Here is an 18,844-nt window from a genome sequence, read left to right on the forward strand (position 1 = left end):
GCACAGGTGTGAAAACCAAACCGTGTCATGCAAATCCCATCACCAAGGGGCCCAAGAGCTTGCTGAGAAGTTGGAGAGTTGGCCTGTAAAGAACTTCTACCCAGTTTGTGCCCACCCAGGGCCAGTTGTGTTTCTAATAAGAACTTCTACCCAGTTCACTCTTTTTCTTCTTCTTTTTGTTTTTGTTTTTAGTCGAAACTGGGTTTCACAGACTCAGTGACCATTAAGCAGACTGAACCTTTGCTCCCAGAGAATGTTCTCCCGCCCTAGACCCCCAGCTGGGGGCTGCAGCAACATTTTAAATGGGTGATCTAATCTCTTTAAATCTTAGTTTCTTTGCTTGTAAAATGAAGAGGTTGGACTGAAAGGTCTTCATGGGCCTTACTGGCCACAGGCCTTCGAGGGGCTCACAGTGGAAGGTTCTAATGGGATTCTGAGGCCCTGGGATGTAGCCAGATGCAACCACAGATGTCCATTCCCTGGGCTCACAGCACCTTTATTTGGAATGAGTGGGAACATCCCTCCCCATCGCAGTCCGGGCCCCACGGGCGGTCTTCTGGCCACAGGGTGGCAGCTCTCTGCACACAGTGGGGTGGCCTGGGGTGTGGGCACAACCCCTCCCACATAACTACAGCTCCACGGACCAGCAGGAAATCTCTGTTCCTGGGGAACCCTCTTGGTAATCCAGCTTGAGCAATCTGTGATGGATACGTGGACAGACAGAAAGATAGGTGGTCAGCAAATCTCAGGTGTGGTGGGAAGAGAGGGAGATGGCTGGGGTTAGGAGTGTGGAGGGTAGAGAGGCTGGGAGCCTTAGAATTTCCTCCAGCACAGGACGACAAGGCCTGGTCACCCAAGTGGACCCAGCTGTGTGTGGTCTTCAGGGCCCAGGGCTCTGAGAGTTTGGGAGGAATTTCCTACTGTCCCCGACTCACCCTAGTGATCTCTGGGCTGGGGTGTTTTTTGCAGGTTTGAGCTGACTGTCCTCTGTGAGGTCACTGAGAGCTAGGTCAGAGATATCTAAAGTATCAACCTTTGCCCTCACTGTCTCTAGGTTCCAGGCAAGGACAGAGGAGTAGGGCCACCCGCCAAGCCCAGTTCCCAGGCTCTAGGCCTCCACACCCGGCCAGGCTCAGTGGCCTGCTTGCGCAGTCACCTGGTGGCAGAGTAGTCACGGCCCTGAACGCTCAGTGTTCGCCTGCTGTCATCTGCCGCTGCTGGGGGCCCCCAGAGCACGCCCTGGTAGAACTGGCCTGAGATACAAAGGGCGGGTCAGCAAGGAAAAAAGATGGAGGTTGGGAGACACATAGAGGTGAAGGGCACTGCCAGTTTGCAGGCAGAGGTGGCTTCTGAGGGTGCCCTGAGCCGTGGGCAACGTACCAAGGGTCCCGCCAACGTGGCTAGAGAAGCGGTCGGTGTCCCGCAGAAGGAGCCGGAGTCCCTCCCCAGGACCGTCCCAGGGGAGCAGGCCGATGGTCACTTTGTCTGGGCTGCTGAGCAGCAGGAGCCCCGCCTTGTCCATGGTCATGTTGAGGCTGTGGGGAAACCCCCGCAACCTGAGCAATCGAGGCGGGAGTGGCCTTGGGCGGGATGTCCCTTAAATGTTCTGGGCTTCGCTTTCCTCACTGGTAAACTGGGACCGTCTTAGCGGTATCTGGTGTATTATTTATAAGATAAACCAGATTCCTTTCCCTCCCTGGTTTTCTTAGATTAGTTTCTCATAAATTAGTTTTATATGATTTAGGCAATTGTCTGATACATTCATTCTATCCCCTTCGTTTTTATGGCTAGTGCCACTTCCTTCTGATGATTAGTGTTACTTATGTCTAGAAGAGCAAGCCCTTTTCATCCTATCCTGTCCTTTTCTACTTAAGATAAGCTTTGAATGTCAGGCTCCTTAAAGAATGTTGAATAAGACCCTGCTGTTAACTCTGAGGTTATTTGAAATGGAACTGCCCTAAATTTACACTGTCCTTGATTCAATGTACAAGATGTGGTCTGTTTTCCCTTAGGTGTTATCTTCTGCAGCTCATGAAAGTATTTGGATTTTCTCTCACTGCAGGTGTTAGGAATTCTTCATTCTACCTTCTAGTGTGCACGTCCAGGGCACAGAAACTCTTGTCATTCTTTGTGCATTTATCAGATAATAGGAGACTTTAAGATCTCTTATGAAATTGATGGTTTTCGGATAAGCCCCTCAGATTTTCTAGGCACCCACTCATTTGTCAAGTGGAAACCGGTCTCTACAGTGTGGCGCAGTGAGAGGGCAGAGGACACGACTCTCCGTGCTCGGTATAGGCTGGGGTGTTGTGTACTGCTCAAAGAGGGCCAGGGTCCTTGGCCCCACTCCCAGGCCCCTGGTAGCCTCCAGAGCTGGCAAGCTGCCTCTGGAAAGCTCTGTGGTGGGGCAGCCTCACCCAGAAGAGGTGGCCGTCCACCTCTACGCTAAGGATGACATTCGTAACCTCCCCCAGGGAACGGTACTCTCCAGCTTCTCATTATTGTCGTCATTACCTCACCACACAGACAGCATGGCCCTCCCCTGTACCCAGTGGGCACCATACTGTCCAATGGGCACAGTACTCCTGGATCCCATCCCCTCATTGGACCTTCTCCTCAGCCCTCTGACTCAGGGCTGGGTGATTGTCTCTAGTTACGAGTGAGGAAACAGAGGAGCTAAGCAGCCTGCCCAGGGTCACACAGGACTGGCAGTAGAGCTAGCTCCAAGCCACACTGTGCCCCACGTCGGGTAGTGACCTGGGTGAGGTGTGAGGGCAGCTGGGTCCCAGCACAACCCCTCTGTGACCTCCAGAACGGGAGGGTATGGTGCAGGGCTCTCTGCGGGGGCAGCCCACCGCAGGAGACGCATGTTCCGCCACCCCATGGGCCCAGATCACCTAGCAGCAGTCACCGGCCAACTAATGTGGCCAGAGAAGTACCCAGCGGGGGGCATACCCAGGTGTCACCGAGAACAGCGTCTCTTTCCACTTATAGGCAGAGTTTCTTCGATTTCGAGTCACTACCACGTGCTCAGGGGAGGCGCGGACCTGCAGCTGGGGGTTCTTGAAGGTCACCTCGATCCATGAGAACTGGGCCTTTTCTGTCTCATACTGGCCAGTCACCTCAACCCCTAAGAGGGCCGGGAGCACAGAGGTCAAGGCCGTGGCCCCAGCTGGGCACTGGCCTGGATGACAGGTCCACCCAAACCCCTTCTCACCGGCTCACGTTCTCAGTCTCCTTTTCCCAACACTTCCTCCCACAACCTCTCCCTCATCCCCTGGTTTCATGTGGCTTTGGAAGGGCCCCCGAATCCTTAGCGATGGCCACCTTCAGACGAGCCCTTTGAGAGGGCAGATCCTGTCTGAAATCAGGGAATATTCATAAAGCCCCCATAGTGTGGCTGGCCTGACGAGGTGCTGTGGCCAAGAGCAAGATGGAAAACGAGTGATGCCCAGCCTCTGGGAGCAAGCAGACCACGGCCTAGTGAGATGAGCGGTAGACTGGGTGGATGTGGGAGGAATGGGGGAGCCGCAGAGGCTCATTGGCTCTGGGTGGCTCTGCAGGTGTGTGTGAGCATCCCGGGTGCTGTGTATCCTCACATCTGACCTGACACTCGGTTCAACCAGTAGGACCCTTCTGGGGTTGGGAGTGCAGGCCTGGTCAGCACACCTACCTCTTCCTCCCATTTACCTGCTCCATACCCTCCAGAGTCCTATCAGTACCTTCCAGGCCTCCGCTGCTGCTTTCCCCTTCCTCTGCCCAGTGGGCCCCCACTCGTCTGCCAAGGCCCAATCATTCCTGTATGACCCCGTGCAGCCTCCCCTGGCCCTCGGACAGCTCTTGTCTCCTCCTCTGGGCTCACTTCCGTGTCGCTCTGGGCATTGACTATAGGCCTCTGAGCTTATGTGTGCCCAAGTCTGTCTCGCCACCCCTGAAGTATGGCAGTGCCTGGGGACAAGTCCACATCTGGTCTCCCTGGAGTGCCCAGGCCACCCGGACCTGCATATGTGATGTTCAGGGGAAAGTCTGTGGGGTGGCCGTGTAAGTGCAAGTGTCAGTGCTCAGAGGCAGGCCACACTGTGATCTTGGGACAGGCCCACACGGGGTAAGGTGTGTCTCCATGGGCTGTGTCCCATCATTGTCTCTGGGGTGGTTAAGTTGGGAGTGAGTGGTGTCTGGGTCTCTCTGGGTGGATGATTGGGTGTGCACCTCTCACCTTGGTCAGGGTCTGAGAGCAGGTTCATTGGCCCCTGAGAGTGCTTGATGTCCACACAGAGAGGATTCACACTCTGTCCGGGCAGTGTCAGGATGACAGGAGGTGCCTGGATGGGGGCTGGGACAGCAGGTGTAGTTCCTAGAGCAGGTAGAGCGGGCTGGGAGGTAAGGGCAAGGAGGGGGCCTGAGGGAGGCTGGCAACCTACCTGGGGGTGAGTCTGTCTTGGCTGGTTCTGAAAGAAGAAAAAGTCTGGATTTAGACAGCCCCTTCCTGGGGAGTGGGGGAAGAGGTGAGAGATGGAGAAGCAGATGCCCGTGGCCAGGGCTCCCTCTCAACTTCAACACTGGGAAACCCACGTGATGTGTCTGCAGAGCTCCCCGAGGGTTTCCTCTCCTGGTGTCTATGTGTCATAGTGTCAGAAGGTATTGCAGGAACTCTGGCCTTGATTCTCAAATCCACTTCATCAGGAGTGGAGGGGGCTGATGGTGCCAAAGCAGGCATTAGTGCAGGGGCAGCCAGAAACAGAAAGGAAGAAGGTAGTCAGGATTGAGAGTAATCTTCACATCCTCCAGCCATCGTTGCCACCCGCCACCCCCCCCGGCCCCACAACCCCTGCCATACATACATCCAACTTGGAAGAGCCTTTGTAACGAGACTTTCAAACAGGAGAGCACACTATTAGGGAAAATGCGGAGGACATGGGGTCTAGCCTGACTCTGCCGTTTCTGAATCCAGATTTGGGATTGGAAATAGCTCAAGGGACCACTGTTAGCTTTGGAAATAGAGGAAGCCTTCCCTTTCTAGAAGGTTCCATCCTGAGCCAGCCTCCAGAGTGTAATGAATCTGATCCAGTGAAAATAAAGGACACATTACTTCAGGGCACCTGGGTGGCTCAGTCAGTTAAGCATCTGACTTTGGCTTAGGTCATGGTCTCACAGTTCGTGGGTTTGAGCCCCGTGTCAGGCTCTGTGCTGGTGCTTTACCTCTCCAACTCTACAGGCAGGTTTAATGATCATCTTAAGGAAACTAGATTCTCAGAGGGTCAGAAAGTGGCTTACCTAACAACATGTCTGGTAGCAGCAAGTCCCTAACCCCATGGTAGGTTAGATGATGAGATGGAGAATGAACAGGTCCTTGTGGTCCGATTCTCCCTGGGTTACCAGGCGCCTTCCCAGAAGGTCCAGCTTTGGAAAAGTTGACACACACACAGTCTTCTCTAAAGTGGTGTTGTGGTCCCCCCCAGCCTGGGCTCTGGGATCCACCCCGGGAGAGGGATGTGGAGAGGGCGGATGGCTCCCTTCCTTGCACTCATCACTCTGGGAGCCTCTCCTCCCATGGCCAGAAGAAATTCAAAGTGGGAACAAAGGGCCCTTCTTGAACCCCTCCGCCCCAGCCCCCACCCCCAGTCCCCAATTCAAATTACTTGGTCCTCTATAGCCGCTTCTTTCGGTAAGGAAGGAGTCTGCATAGCTGCTCCCTAATCAGACATAAATGGACGTGAGTCCCAGCCCCGCCAGCCAGCCAGGTGAGCCAGGAAAGTCACTCCCCCAACAACCAGGGCAGAGCCCAGTCTGTGGCCAGGGTGACGATTCTGTCAATCTTCCACCCTTCTCCCCTCTCGTCCTTTGTCACCTGTTAATCTAGACCTTCTGTCTCCCATGGTATCAAATCTGGAGAGAGGAAGACCTGGAAATCAGAGGGACCTGGGTTTGCTTGTTAGATGTACCTTTCTGGGGCCTGCAGTTGAACAGGGATTGTATCCCTAGTGCCCAGGGCAGGCCCCAAATGGCAGCCAGTATCTGAATGAACGAAGTGACTAAATGCACCCATTTGCTTAGGCAGTCGACACCCCCTGCTGGCAGTGGGGTTGGGCTGGAGAGGCCCTGGCCAGCAACCTCGTGGGGCTGGTGCCTTAGGTCCTGTGTCAGCCAACTGTCCCCCAGCCCAGCCTTTGAGGCTCTTACCTAAGTGGAAGTGCTTGCGTTTGTTTTCTGGATAAAACAAAAAGAGAAAGAAAGAAATACACTGTTAGAGTGATTTCAATAAATCTGACATGCTTGTATTTAACCTTGCTTTCCAACCCCAGCACTAAACAGGTGCAGTGAACTCTGGGGTCAGGAGACCTGGCCTCAGCTTTCACATCAATGAAATAGGAGGAGTCTCCCGGGGCTCCTGGGAGATTAGGGGTGGCAGGGTCGGGGTCTTGGTTGGGATGCAGAGGAAAGGCTGCGGAGGGTGCTGGGTCAAAACTGTGCTGCCAAGGAGGCTGGGGTCCTGCTCTCACACCCACCGGTTTCCACGGGCTTCTCTGCAACTTCAGATCGTTCTTCGCCTTCGGGTTTGGTGACCACCATGGACGTGAGGGGTGTGACAAAGCTGTACTGCAGCGACAAGTTCAGAGCTCGGGTCTCAAGGGCCTGCTTCTCAGCATCAGATGCCAAAATCCTGCAGGTTGAGGACATCACAGGTTCAGCAGGTCCCTGGATGCCTTGTCAGAATCTCCCTCCCTTCCAGACCCTTCTGGGAGGGTTCCACTGGGAGAGTCTGGAGCTCACACGTGGTGCCACAACCCCCTCTCTCTGGACTTGGGAGACACCCTGTGCCCGCTGCTCCCCACCCACCCACCGCCCCCGTCCCCACCGCCATGGGAAGCTTGTGAAGGTGCTCAGGCTATGTGTAGCTGTCCTGGTGGGCCCTCAAAGGTGTGGGCTACCTACATTTTCTCTAGCAGTTGCTGGATGGTCAGGTATGCCCAGAGTCTCTCCATGAAGCTGTGGAAGATGTACTTGGGGCTCTGGAACTCTTCCTCCTTCTCCGCCACTCTAATTTCCGTTTGGAAGGTGATGTTCTGCATGTGCTAGAAAGAGGGGCCCAGCCGGGGCAGGAGCTGTGAGGGCCTAGGTCTTCCAAGTGCTCCCACATGAAACCTGCTTAGAGCTGGGGCAGCTCCCATGCATCGGCTGCAAGGACTGCACTACCTTTGAGTAGAGTGGGGCGTGGGGAGGGAGTTTGGGGAATGAGAGTCTTGGTCACAGAGCCTCCCAAGATGAGAAGGAGGTGGAGATAAAAGGTAGCAAACCGCCCAAGTGCAACATGGCAGACACAGAGCTGGGAGCTCAGGTCAGACGGATCCTTCCAGAGAAAGGGAAATGAGAATGGGATGTGACGCCCAGGACAGTGTAGAAACAGCAGTAGGAAGGAAGTCCAAGTGTGGTGTGTGGACAGAAAGGGTCCCCACATGCATTCCACACTCACCCCAAAGATGGAGACTCTGGGGACAAAGAGGGAAGAGCTTTCCCCAGCAGTCAGTGGCAGGGTTGAAAAGAGAACTCCGGTGTCATGGCCCTGATAGGGCTTGGGGTCCCATCCACCCGCAACCAGCTATCCTGGCCCATGCTGATGCCCTCTGCTGGGGCTGGGCACTGTGGGATGGAGGCAGCAAGGCATATGCCGAGCTCCGAGTGACTGCTGCATCCTTCCCCAGGGAGGGGGGCTTCTGGTCTGGGGCTGCCCTGCCCACAGCCTGGGAAGTGGCGGGAGGTGGGGGGACAGAGGAAACCCCACCTTTCTTGCCATTGCTCCCCACTGCAGTCGAAGACCTTCTCAGTGTGGATCAGATCCCGCTACCCCTGCTGGAACTACCTCCTCTGTCTCTCACCCAGAGCCAGGCCTCCCCACACTGTCACATGCAGGCCACCTGCACGAATTTTGTCCTATCCACACATAGAGCTATTTGCTTGATGGTTTTGCTTAAATGAACTTTAAATAGACTAATACTATTTATTTGGCCCTGTCCCAAGCAATAATACCTGTGAAATCTTAGGTCTGGGGTTCAAGTTCTATTTTTCAGGAGACACATTAAAATAAATACACAACTACTAAAACAAACATGTTTGTGAACTACCCTGAGTCACCTTGGGTCTTACACTTTGGGAACGCCTGGCCTTTAGGTTCATATTAGCAGCTAACATGAATGAAATATTTACACTGGGGCCAGACTGTAATCCCCACAGCAGTCTTACAAGGTGGGTAGGGTGACCTATTCTGATTTCTACACAGGAGGAAACTGAGGCACAGTGAGGTTAAGTGATTTGTCCCAGGACTCACCTCTGGGAGGTGGCAGAGCTGGGTCTGAACCCAGGCAGGCTGGCCATAGATCACACACTGCCCATCCCACTACTCGGCCACTTCCTCTGAGGTGAGGCTCGGGACCCCCCATTCTCTTCTGACTCACCTACCTGCTGTTCTTCCCACACATGCTGCCTGCTTGCCATGCAAGCCTAGAATGTTCCTCCATCATTCCACCGTCTGGCCTGTACCATCGTCTACTCATCCTTCAGTCTCAGCTGGGCCTCCTTCAGGCATCCCTCCCTGATTCCCAGATCAGGTTTGGGTTCCCAGGGCTGCTCCCCTGAGTTCCCGGGTTTGTTGTGTCAGGGACATCCCAGCCCGAAACTCCTTGCTGGTGTGAGGATTTACACGCACTGTCACTGCCGGGAGGACAGCGTCCCCAGGGCCTAGAGAAGGACCTGGCGCAGAGCAGGTGCTGTTTCTCTCTGTGGAATGACAGGGCCTCCTGTGGCACAGAGGCAGGGGAAGACTGGGCAGAGACGGCACCACGTGGGGAGCCAGGCTCTTGACCTGGCTGCAGAGGGGCTCCAGGCAAGTTGCCTGCCCTGCCTGGATCTCAGCCTGCTCATCTGTGAAATGGGAGCAGCCCTCTCTGCCCCACTGCGACCTCAGAGGGCAGTGTGAGGACAGGAGGGAATGCCAGGCCTCTGGTTCTCTCAGGAACAGCAGCAGCACAGACGGACTGCTGAGTGTCATCTCTAAGTGGGAGACAGCACTTCGTGACTTGCTCTCTCAACTGCTGGAGCCCTGTGGGGCTGGGATGTGAATGAAGCCCTTCTGACTCCCTGCTCCAGCGGCCTTTCCCCTGAAGAATGGCCAGCCACACTCACCAGATGCCCTCTGACTTTGGCTGAGAGCACATCAGGGCTCTGGTCCTGGAGCTTCCCAGCGACCACGATCTCGGAGCCTTTGAAGAGCAGCCGGAAGTTGTCCTGCGAAACCTCCTCCACAGCGTTGCTTGGGTACTCAAAGGTCACTGCTGTCAGCAGTGGGTTGGCCACTTCCTGGTAGAAATCCTGCAAGGTGGGGGGTGTCACGAGTGCGGGGCTGGGGTCTGCCTGCCTCTCTGTGCCATCCCTCACTCAGGGGCCACCGGGGACACTCTGGCACCTGGAGCTGCAGGGCAGAGTCTGAGTCCTCATAGATGCGCCGAGCCAGGCCGCCGTTGTCCAGTGCTATCTTCTCCAGGAAGGCATAGCTGACATCGAAGCCAAAGCCCAGGCAGAAGAGGCTGTACTGGCCAGCTATGGCTTCCTGCACGTTCTTCTGGATCCTCGCAGGGTTGGTCTCTCCTGGGCCCAGCAGTTTGGGAAGGGGGTGGGGGGCATGAGAAAACAGCGATTTGTTCAATGGATACTTCTGGACTCTAGAGACCCCCCCCCTCCCTGCCTCGGGTTCCACAGCAAGCCAGGGGAAGGCCTCAGCAGATCCCTCTGGGCCATGTGCCTTGGAGTTGCTGGTGGTGCCCTCACCCACAGTGGGGTCACCATCGGTGAGCAGGATGATGAGGGAGACACTGCCCGCGGGCAGCAGCTCCTGCTGGTTGGCGTTACTCAGCAGCTGCACGGCCATCAGCATTGCGTCATTGATGTTGGTCCCTGGGGGGCACACACTCAGGATGGCTTCCAGCCCAGTGCCTCAGGCTGGGCTTGGTTCCCCAGAAGCCCCCACACCATAGCAGGGCTACAGAGGCACTCACCGCCTTGGGCCTGGATGCCAGCCACATATCTCCTGGCCTGGTTCACGTCCTCGGCTGAGGCTGGCACCAGCAATGGCTTCCACTGGGTTGCATCCCCGCTGAAGCTGATAAGGTTGAACTGGTCTCTGGGGCTGAGGTCATCCAGGATCTTGATTAAGGCTTCCCGGGTCTGAGCAGGAGGATCGGAGACAAGGTGGGTGTCTCAGTGGAGCCTCCCTGGGGCTGGCATCCTGTGTACTTGGGCTGGCATCCCCGGACTTGCATGGTGACTGTTCTAGAGCCAGGACCTGCCGATACTCTGACCAATCTCAACCCCTGGGTACCCCATACCCAGGAAGATGGAGGAGGGAGAATCTGCCTACTGGGCCAGAGGTGATGGCGTGAGGCATGTGTGAGTTTCCAGAGTTGTGGTCTTAACCTGTGGGACCCACCTGTTGGATCTTCCTGCCCAACATGGAGCCGCTCTTGTCAATGACAAAGATCACATTCTTGGGTATTGTGGGTAGGCCCTCGGGGGCAAAGTAGTGTACAAAGTAGCCATTTTCAATCTGTGATCAGAGTGAAACAAACCCAGGTAATAAGAGCTGCAGCCCTGCCCTGCCCCCAACCAGCCTTCTCAGCTTAATACTTGGGTTCCTCTCTTCACGCAGCCCCATCTGTCTCTGTCCCACTGCTAACTTCCTCAAATCCTCACCATCCTCTAGGGCTCAGTCCAGCCCCTCTCTTGCCTTCCCTGCTCACGTATGGCCTACTAGAACTCTACCCCCACTTTACCTCCTATTTGTTTTAGTATTTGAGGCAATTTATCCTAAAAGGTTTAGACATAATAAACCTGAGACCCATTAAAAGAGTAAGGACTTGAAAAACAAGGTCCATAGTGGGGCACCTGGGTGGCTCAGTGGGTTGAGCTTCCGACTTCAGTTCAGGTCGTGACTCACGGTGTGTGAGTTTGAGCCCCACGTCATCGGGCTCTGTGCTGACAACTCAGAGCCTGGAGCCTTCTTTGGATTGTGTATCTCCCTCTCTCTCTGCCCCTCCCCCACCCACACTCTGTCTCTCTCAAAAAAAAAAGTTAAAAAAAGTTTTAAAAAACAAGGTCCATCAAAAGAGTAAAGGGAAAGCACAATGAAGCCAGAAACTTGCATGAAAGAAGCTACTGCCATTGGACATCAAACTGAACTGTGAGCCTCCTGCCAGCCAAGGCAATAAGGGAAATCCTGCAAGGCATCTCTTTAGCAGAGATGAAACTTCTGTGCCTCCAAAAGAAAATTGTTTCAGGGAAACATAACAAAATTGCTTGTTTTTGGTCTGTGCTGCCACTGGTTCACACTGATGAGTAGGGGCAGTTACTTTGCCTTTCCTTCTAGAACATGTAAGCTCAAGCCCTTGAGTATGGATGGATTTTCTGGTTGCCCCTATTCTCGCCTGGAGCCCACATACCTGAATGGAGCCCCCGGAGAGGGTCCGGTTCACATCGTAGCGGATGATGAAGTTGCCATTCAGGACTGTGTCCTCCTGCCCTGGTGACTTTTGCTGGGAGAGTGTGGGCTTGAATCGGATGTGAGCCTGGGAAAGGACAGGCTGGGGTTGAAAAGAGCCCCATGGCCACACCCACCCCATCTGAAGCAAGAATTCCAGGATATGGCCTTGGGCCACAGTCCAGGGAATGTTCCCTGAGGCTGAGCTGTTGGAGAGAATGACTCCCCATAGGGGAGTGGGGGAGTGAACCTCTGCTCTTAGAGCTGCACCAGCAGGGGCCCGGCTCAGGATATGCATGATCGAGCTGGCGGCCCCTTTCCATCCATGGGGTCCTCACTTAGGTTCCTCCCCACAGCCTTCTCCCCACCAGGACGAAAGTGGTCTCCACACCAGCACCTACCACCCTTCTCTGGGCCTTGTCCTCCACCTCTGCCAAGTGGCAGCATGGACACAGACCTCAGAAGTCCCTCCAGCACAGAGATTCTGCCCAGTTGTCCCGCTCTCCGGACAGACTCATAAGGCTGGCCGGACAACAGGCCCCTTGGTACCCTTGCCTGCTGACAATGGCAGGCCCACCTTGGTCTTGTTCCGTGAGATGGTGAGGGCATCTGCCAGTTCGTTGGTCATGAAGGTGCTCTCTGTCTCCAGAAAGCTGATGCCCTGAGGCTCAAAGATGTGAATGTCCATCTGGAGGCAAGAAGCGGGTCACTGGGTTGGCAGGGAGCTGGGGCTGGGCCTCCGGGGAGGCAGAGGGGGAAGGAGGGGCTGCCCTCAGCAGAGCAGGTGTGTTCCTGGAGACCTCCCGGGAAAAGGCGGTGCCAGTACCTGCAGATGCTTGACCAGCTGCTGGGGCTGGACTTTCAGCAGCAGCTCATACACTTCCAGACGCCGTTTGAGCAGCTCCTCATACACTAGCTCGAAAGTGACCTTGGCAGAGGGAGCCACATTGACTGACACCTGGAACTGCTCCATCTTTCTTCCGGTGGCCCTGGGGGAGAGGGATGTCAGGTTTGTCCCTCCAGGCCGGGCGGGGTTATGGCCACTGGAGGCTGGAGAGGGTCTGAAGGGCTGGAGGCAGGGCAGCCTCTGCCCCCACCCCCCTGGGGTCCCTTTCCACCACCGTCTTTGGCTCACTTGATGAGGCCAGCACTCTCTCCCCTGGCCACGGCTGTGCTGTACTGCTCCTGGGCTGCAGCCTTCTCCTTGATGTTCCCGGGGTAAGTCACACCGTCGATGATCCTGTGGCAGGAGGGGAAGATTTGTGGAGGTCCTGATAGGGGCAGCCCACTCCAATCCCACTTCCTCTAGGGAGCCTCCCTTGACTCGGTGTGCCTCTTAACAGAGTGACTCCTGTCTCTGCCTGAGGCCATCCCTGTTTATTATGTACTTACTGTATACAAGTCTGTGCAGGACCCCAGGTGGGGAGGAGAGCTCTGCATGCTATGCCACGCCTCCATCTACCCTGAGGCGTGCACAGTGTTGGCAAACATGTGTTTACCGAACACACAGGGGAAGGAGGCTGCAGAGGAGGCAGGAATGAGCTAAGTCCCAGCCTCTCTTCACCCTTGCAGTCCGGCCCCACATCCCAGCTTTCCCTCTCATCTCACAGCCTGCTCCCAGAAGAACTTTGGCCCCACCAGTGAGCTTTCTGGGGTGCCCCTGTGCCCAGCCCTGCGTGCACCTGTGCGGGGAAGACTGGGAAGGAGAGAGATGCCGGGCTCCCAGGTCAGTGGGAAATGCAGCACTGAAAGCCTCTGGCCCCTCCCCCTGCCAGCACAGGGCAGGGGGCTCTTCAGGGAGGTTGGCCTCTGGGGAAGCAGGTGTTGGACAACGGGTGGACTGGACTCCCAGGGGTGTGGGTCCCACAATCCTATTTTTGGGGACTAGAAAGAGCTACCAGGGCTTCTCCTCTGGAATGAAAATGACTACTCCAGATCCTCCTTGGGAGGTGAGCAGGGATGTGTCAGGCAAACACAGCCCTGCTCCACCTGGGGGTGGCATGAAAGGGTGTGCAGGGGTCGGCGGGGGTAGCCAGGGCATTAGGACCCAGTGTTCCTCCTCCCCAACTTCCTGACATTCCTGGTCATAATTTTACCCTGGGCTAGGGATGGGGCTGCAGAGTGGGCCGCAGGGCTCCTCCTCCTGGACGCCCAGCTGGGGCGCCAAGGCCAGCAGGCTGCCAGGCTCCGGGCCCTTCACATGCGCTGAGAGCCCCGGGCTGGCGCCGCTCCCTGGGCCCAGATTGTGTTGATGCAGGGCATAGGGAAGCAGGGGGCAGGGTGCCCTGCTCCCCAAGCTGGCTGGGGGCCGCCTGCAGAGCACACACTGCACACAGTGCTCACACAGCACAGGCCCCCGCTCCAGGTTTAGGAGAAGCACTGGCCAAGAAAGAAGAAGGAGCCGAGCACAGGGATCCAGCCCCCACTAGAGTTTTTCAGAGGTCTCAGGGTAGTTTGGGGACCCCGGCTGAGCCCGCTCTCTGTCCCACCCAGCACCCTCCCTGAGTTGCTGGGATCAGCCTCTTTCTGGCCTGCCCTCAATCACTGCCTCTCTGGTGGGGACAAGGACAGATAGAGAGGGTTCTCATGTATTGGACAAACATTGCAAAACATTGAGGAAGGGTGAGGAGGACAAGGTGAGGATCAGCACTGAGCCACAGAGTCCACAGAAATCCCAGGGGTCTCCCAATTCTTGGCCTCTGGCCCAGAGCAGAAACACCCTCTGCAGTATCCCAGGTGGGAGGGAGGGGACTAGCCTGGCTTGGAACTTCCTATGACAAAGAGATCCCCCTCCTCAAGGCATTGCTCCATTGTGGGGCAGTCCCAGAGTTAGGAAGTCTTCTGTATTCTGAGCTGGACTCTGCCTTTGGGTGACTCCCTCCTGCCTGGGCCTGGGCCTCAGGATGCCCCAACTCTGTACTCCTCAGAGGCAAAGAAACCAAGATGCTGTGGTTTTCCACCTGTCAACTGGGCAGTATTTGGGGATGGTGCACAGAGGGATGGACGGTGGGGTGGATGGAAGGAGGGAGGGGTGGAGGGAGGGAGGTGTGGAGGGCGGAGGCATGGAACACTTCTGAGAATGTACTGAAGTTCGTGGGTCAAGTCCCTGGTTCCCTGTATTGCCTACAGGCCGAGCACACACACCTAAGGCACACCTCACATCAGGAAGAGAGTCGCTCTTCTTGACTGGGTGCCATCGGGGAAGCTGGTGTCATGGTGTTGGGTTGGGGAGGGAGACGAGGAGGAGGGCAGGAAGGTACCTACATGGAGAAGTTGGTGATGAAGGCTCTCTTGGGCAGCTCCACCTGGAAGGTGGCCTCCTGTACAACATTGGCCTTGTTGACCACCCTGCTGGTGACGACTGTGTGGGCAAATCTGGATGAGACCCTGGAGTCCACGGTGAGGCTGTAGATGTCAATGTCATTCTGGACCAATGAAGGAGGAGGAATGGGATTGTCTCAATGCCAGTCCAGCTGGAGGCAGCACTCTTTAAAAAGAGTCCCAGACCAAGCCCTGGCCCCCATCCCCGACTGAGCCACTGACCAGGCCTCCAGCCAAACCCCATGATACATTCCACATGTGAACACCAGTCTCACATAAGAGGCAGCTATGTGCTTCGTTCCCCACCCTTCAGGGCCACGATGGTGGAGCTTGCGGCCCAGTGCATCTGGGAAGCAACTCTCACTTACTCCTCAGGCAGGGGACCCTAGATGGGTCAGAAAGCTTCACATTTGATCTTAGCTCTGCCCACTGAAAGGGTAATGAACAAGTCCTGTGATTTCTGGTGACCTCAGCCTCGTGGAAACTGGGAAAAACAGCTCTTGCCTGTCTCCCACCAGGTGCTCACAGGAGCTAGGAGAACTTGGAGGTGATGAGGACCTAGTCTCTAATTGCTGGGAGCCTTCCTCTTTGCCCCCTTGACCCTGCAGCTGTGGACCCTCCTCAGACATATGCTCTCCTCCAGATCTGTGGTCCCCAGGGAAGGACATGTGCACACCAGCTGCCTGCACATGGTATGTTCCGCTGTGCATGCAGCCTAGCACAGAGACAGGTGACTGGCCCGGCGGCTTATGTATACACGGGAGTGTCTGCTGAGTGGCAGGCACTGTACTAAGTTCTTTATAAATGTTACAGGTTTGAATAGCTTTTCTTTTTAGTGTTTTATAGATGAGGAAACAGACACAGAGTACATAACTCCTGGGGCACCTGGGTGGCTCAATCGGGTAAGCTTCTGACTCTTGATTTCGGCTCAGGTCATCATCTTGCAGTTTGTGAGTTCGAGCCCTGCATTGGGCTCTCTGCTGTTGGCGTAGAGCCTGCTTCGGATCCTCTGTCCCTCTCTCTCTCTGCCCCTACCCTGCTTGCATGCCTCTCTCTCTCTTTCAAAATAAATAAACAAACTTTAAATAAATAACTCCTTCACGGCCACTCAGCCAGGGAGAGGTAGACTTGGGCTCATGAAACCCATTTTTTAAAAAGTTTACTTACTTATTTTGAGAGAGAGAAAAAGTGCAAGTGGGGGAGGGTCAGAGAGAGAGGAGAGAGCAAGAATCCCAAGCAAGCTCCACACCAAAAGCGCAGAGCCCGATGCGGGGGTCAAACCCATGAACTGTGAGATCGTGACCTAAGCCGAAGCTGGATATTCAACTGCCCAACCCACTGAGCCACCCAGGTGCCCCTCGTGAAGCCCGTTCCTACCCCTTTCCCCACGCCCCCCACTGCCAGCCTCTAGCAGCAACTTATTGGGCTGCATTTTCTCCCCGTAAAATGGGACTAGATCTCCCTACTGTTAAGTAAGAGAGGAACCATACAGCCCGGGCTAGTGCCTGGTGGATGGTCAGCACCAACTCTTTGCACACACACTGATCCACGCTCCCTTGTCCACATAATGCTTGCACGTGCAGAGGCTCTCACCATTGCTAATCAGCTCACACCATTCACACTCAGGCCCCCACGGACACCCACTACCTTTTGGGGGGTGGAGGTGTGAAGGACAGCCAGCAGCGAGAGCAGGACCGTCGCGATGCCACAGGTGCGGCCAGGGGCTGAAGTCTTCATTTTGGCTCCCGTGCCTGGCAGGTTGCTTCTGAACTCGAGAGGAAGTGGGGAATGAATTAATAACATGCTTGCTGTCCCGCCCCTGTGGGGGCAGGTTCTGGGAAATTGGGATCTACAAGCCAAAAACTGCAGTTGCCTCAGATAAGTAAACTGTGAATATCCTGTGGACCTTGGCTGGGGACAGGAACATGTACCGAGGAAGAGCAAGCTCAGGTGGGAGTTGGGTACGGCACCCCTTCTGAAAGGTCCACGGTCACCCCAGGCCACTACCACCCCCCATACCAGCCATTGCACCAACCAGCTCCCTAGGTCTGGGAGATACACCAGTGAACCAGCCTGCTCTCCAGAAGCCCAGTCTGGGGGGAAATAGGGATGGCCGAGAACAGGAGGGCTAGGGGGTGGCTTCCAGGAGGCAGGGGGACCGGAGGCCAGCTTGATGTGACGGGGCAGTGAGGGCCCTAATGGCTCTGAGGAGCCACTGGAGTGTCTGAGTGGGGCAAGATATGCTGGGGCCAAGGCAGGATGGAGACACTTCATTTCTGGGGTGAGAGGGGCTGCGTCCAGGGGTCCCCTTCTCTCTCCTTGGGTCCCTGGCTGCTGTCAGCCCCCATTAACCTAGCTAGGGCTCTTGGCTCAACTCCAGCAAGGCCGCCAGAACAAGACCCACACTTTGGCAATACAAACTAAGAACCATAAAGATGCCTGTACCTTGTGGCCCGGAAGTCTCCTTCCGGGTAATTTATTGATAGGAAATCGTGCAACACAAGTCCTGAAGGGGGTGATTCATTGTGGCGGTGTGTGCACTCAGATAGCCTGTGGAGGTCGGTCGTGCCAAGGGAGCCCATGATTCACGGCTTGCGTGAGAAAGCGCAGGACACCCAGCCATCAGCACACCAAGGCAGTGCCACTGTCCTGAGCCCAGACCCGTAGGAATGCACCCGAGGGCCTGGGGTAGGATTACCAGTAGCTTTTTTCAATTTTTCTTTAATAAACTTGAAATGCTGTTTTTATAACAAATAGCAATAAAATGAATAAATATTAAGGGATCCGGACGCAGCTGGTGCTCGCGTCCCTGGCGGCTCTGGGGCAGCCCAGCTCCCAAGTCTGGCCATAGATAAGGTAAAGTTGCTTCAGGAAAGTGTGGCCAGGTGCCAAGCCCTGGGTTGAGGAAGGAGGGTGACTTGGTGACACTTGTCAGTGGGGGTGGGGAGGGAGGGGAGTAGCCATTTCGGGGGCCCACACAAGGTTCTGAGGCAGTGACCAGCCCCCAAGGTCCCCTCTATCAGTGGCAGGAGCATCCAGGACTCTGGAGCTGTGTCTCTGGCTGCAAGTCAATGTTCCCCTCCAGAAAGCATCTCTGTGCGCATCTATACTGCTTGCCCTTTGGCTCTGAATATGGTTGGGATCATCCAGGGCTTCACACCCGGTCAGCAATCTGAGCAAAGAGCCCCCCCCCCCCGCCCCCCCGCCGAGGAGCACGGTGAGCAGGCCCAGGCCCTGCCCCACAGAAGGGCCACTCGGGGCACAGAGCACGGGCCCAGCCTGAAGACAGCTATATAAGGACGCCATGCTGGCTGAGAACTTGGGGAAGGCTCCAAGCAGCCACCCCACGTGCCCAGGGGACAGGCAGACTTCCGTGCAGGCAGCAGGCAGGACTGCCTATGACTTTGCCGTCACAGGGGACAGACTTCTGCAGTCCGCTGGATCTGACAGTTCCACGCACACAGGGGACACTGAAGCCTGAGGACGGAAGAACCGCTCATGAGCCAAGGACCTGGAGTTCTCACAATGCAGGTGGAGCGGTGGGAGTGGCGAGGGGGAGGCTCACCCCGAGTCTGAGAAAGGAGCAGCTCAGTAAGCAGACTACCACTGGCCAGAAAGGGGCCTCGACCTGGTTTTGTCTTTAAGGGGTGTGAGCTGGCAAGGAGGTGGTACAAATAAGGGCCCCAGAGGAAAGGAGTTTTGAGGTGAGCTGGTCCTGCAGAGCCTTGGGGTCCTTGGAAGCATCTCAACATCTTCTGTGGAAGGCAGGGGGAGGGGTGAGCCTCGGGCCCCCACCTGCTTCACTCTGAGCAGTGTTACTGTGGCCTGTTTTATGCAACAGGCTCCAGCTCTAGTCCCTTTTCAGATGGGAGGGAAAACTGAGACTCAGAAAGGCAGAGACTGGTCTGAAGCCACACAGCTCAGCGCCAGTTCACCACGTCCAAGACTTTCTGGCATGTGGCAGTGGCTGTCATGGCACCTGCCTTATCCTCTGGGACC

General features: G+C 55.8%; 2 protein-coding genes across 8 annotated transcripts in view; both read right to left on the reverse strand.

Moving 5' to 3' along the window:
* Window positions 1-471: 471 nt before the first annotated feature.
* On the reverse strand, window positions 472-18,828 carry ITIH4 (inter-alpha-trypsin inhibitor heavy chain 4). 7 transcript variants are annotated; one of them, XM_047850714.1, is made up of 25 exons: window positions 17,291-18,828; window positions 16,493-16,610; window positions 14,789-14,949; window positions 12,660-12,764; window positions 12,351-12,513; window positions 12,102-12,212; window positions 11,487-11,612; window positions 10,478-10,594; window positions 10,047-10,215; window positions 9,820-9,945; window positions 9,458-9,639; window positions 9,178-9,363; window positions 6,934-7,073; window positions 6,507-6,661; window positions 6,181-6,207; window positions 5,849-5,902; window positions 5,640-5,693; window positions 5,275-5,400; window positions 4,573-4,695; window positions 4,422-4,448; window positions 4,217-4,333; window positions 2,956-3,130; window positions 1,381-1,535; window positions 1,157-1,253; window positions 472-698 (listed from the first exon to the last, which is right to left on the reverse strand). In XM_047850714.1, exons 1-25 carry the CDS (start codon window positions 17,425-17,427, stop codon window positions 629-631), a joined length of 3,021 nt encoding a protein of 1,006 aa, XP_047706670.1. In that variant the 5' UTR covers window positions 17,428-18,828; the 3' UTR covers window positions 472-628. The 7 variants fall into 7 exon arrangements, with proteins under 7 accessions (XP_047706670.1, XP_047706665.1, XP_047706664.1 ...); XM_047850709.1 differs by having other exon boundaries at window positions 5,275-5,397; window positions 16,493-17,415; XM_047850708.1 differs by having other exon boundaries at window positions 16,493-17,415.
* The window catches only part of STIMATE (STIM activating enhancer), a 60,474-nt gene continuing 56,750 nt past the window's right edge, over window positions 15,121-18,844 (reverse strand). Inside the window, exon 9 of the transcript XR_007150463.1 lies at window positions 15,121-15,131. The gene's annotated coding sequence lies outside the window, so the exon portion shown is untranslated. The remainder of the gene's footprint in view (window positions 15,132-18,844) is intronic.

The sequence above is a fragment of the Prionailurus viverrinus genome, chromosome A2 (assembly GCF_022837055.1).
Source record: "Prionailurus viverrinus isolate Anna chromosome A2, UM_Priviv_1.0, whole genome shotgun sequence".
Classification (NCBI taxonomy): domain Eukaryota; kingdom Metazoa; phylum Chordata; class Mammalia; order Carnivora; family Felidae; genus Prionailurus; species Prionailurus viverrinus.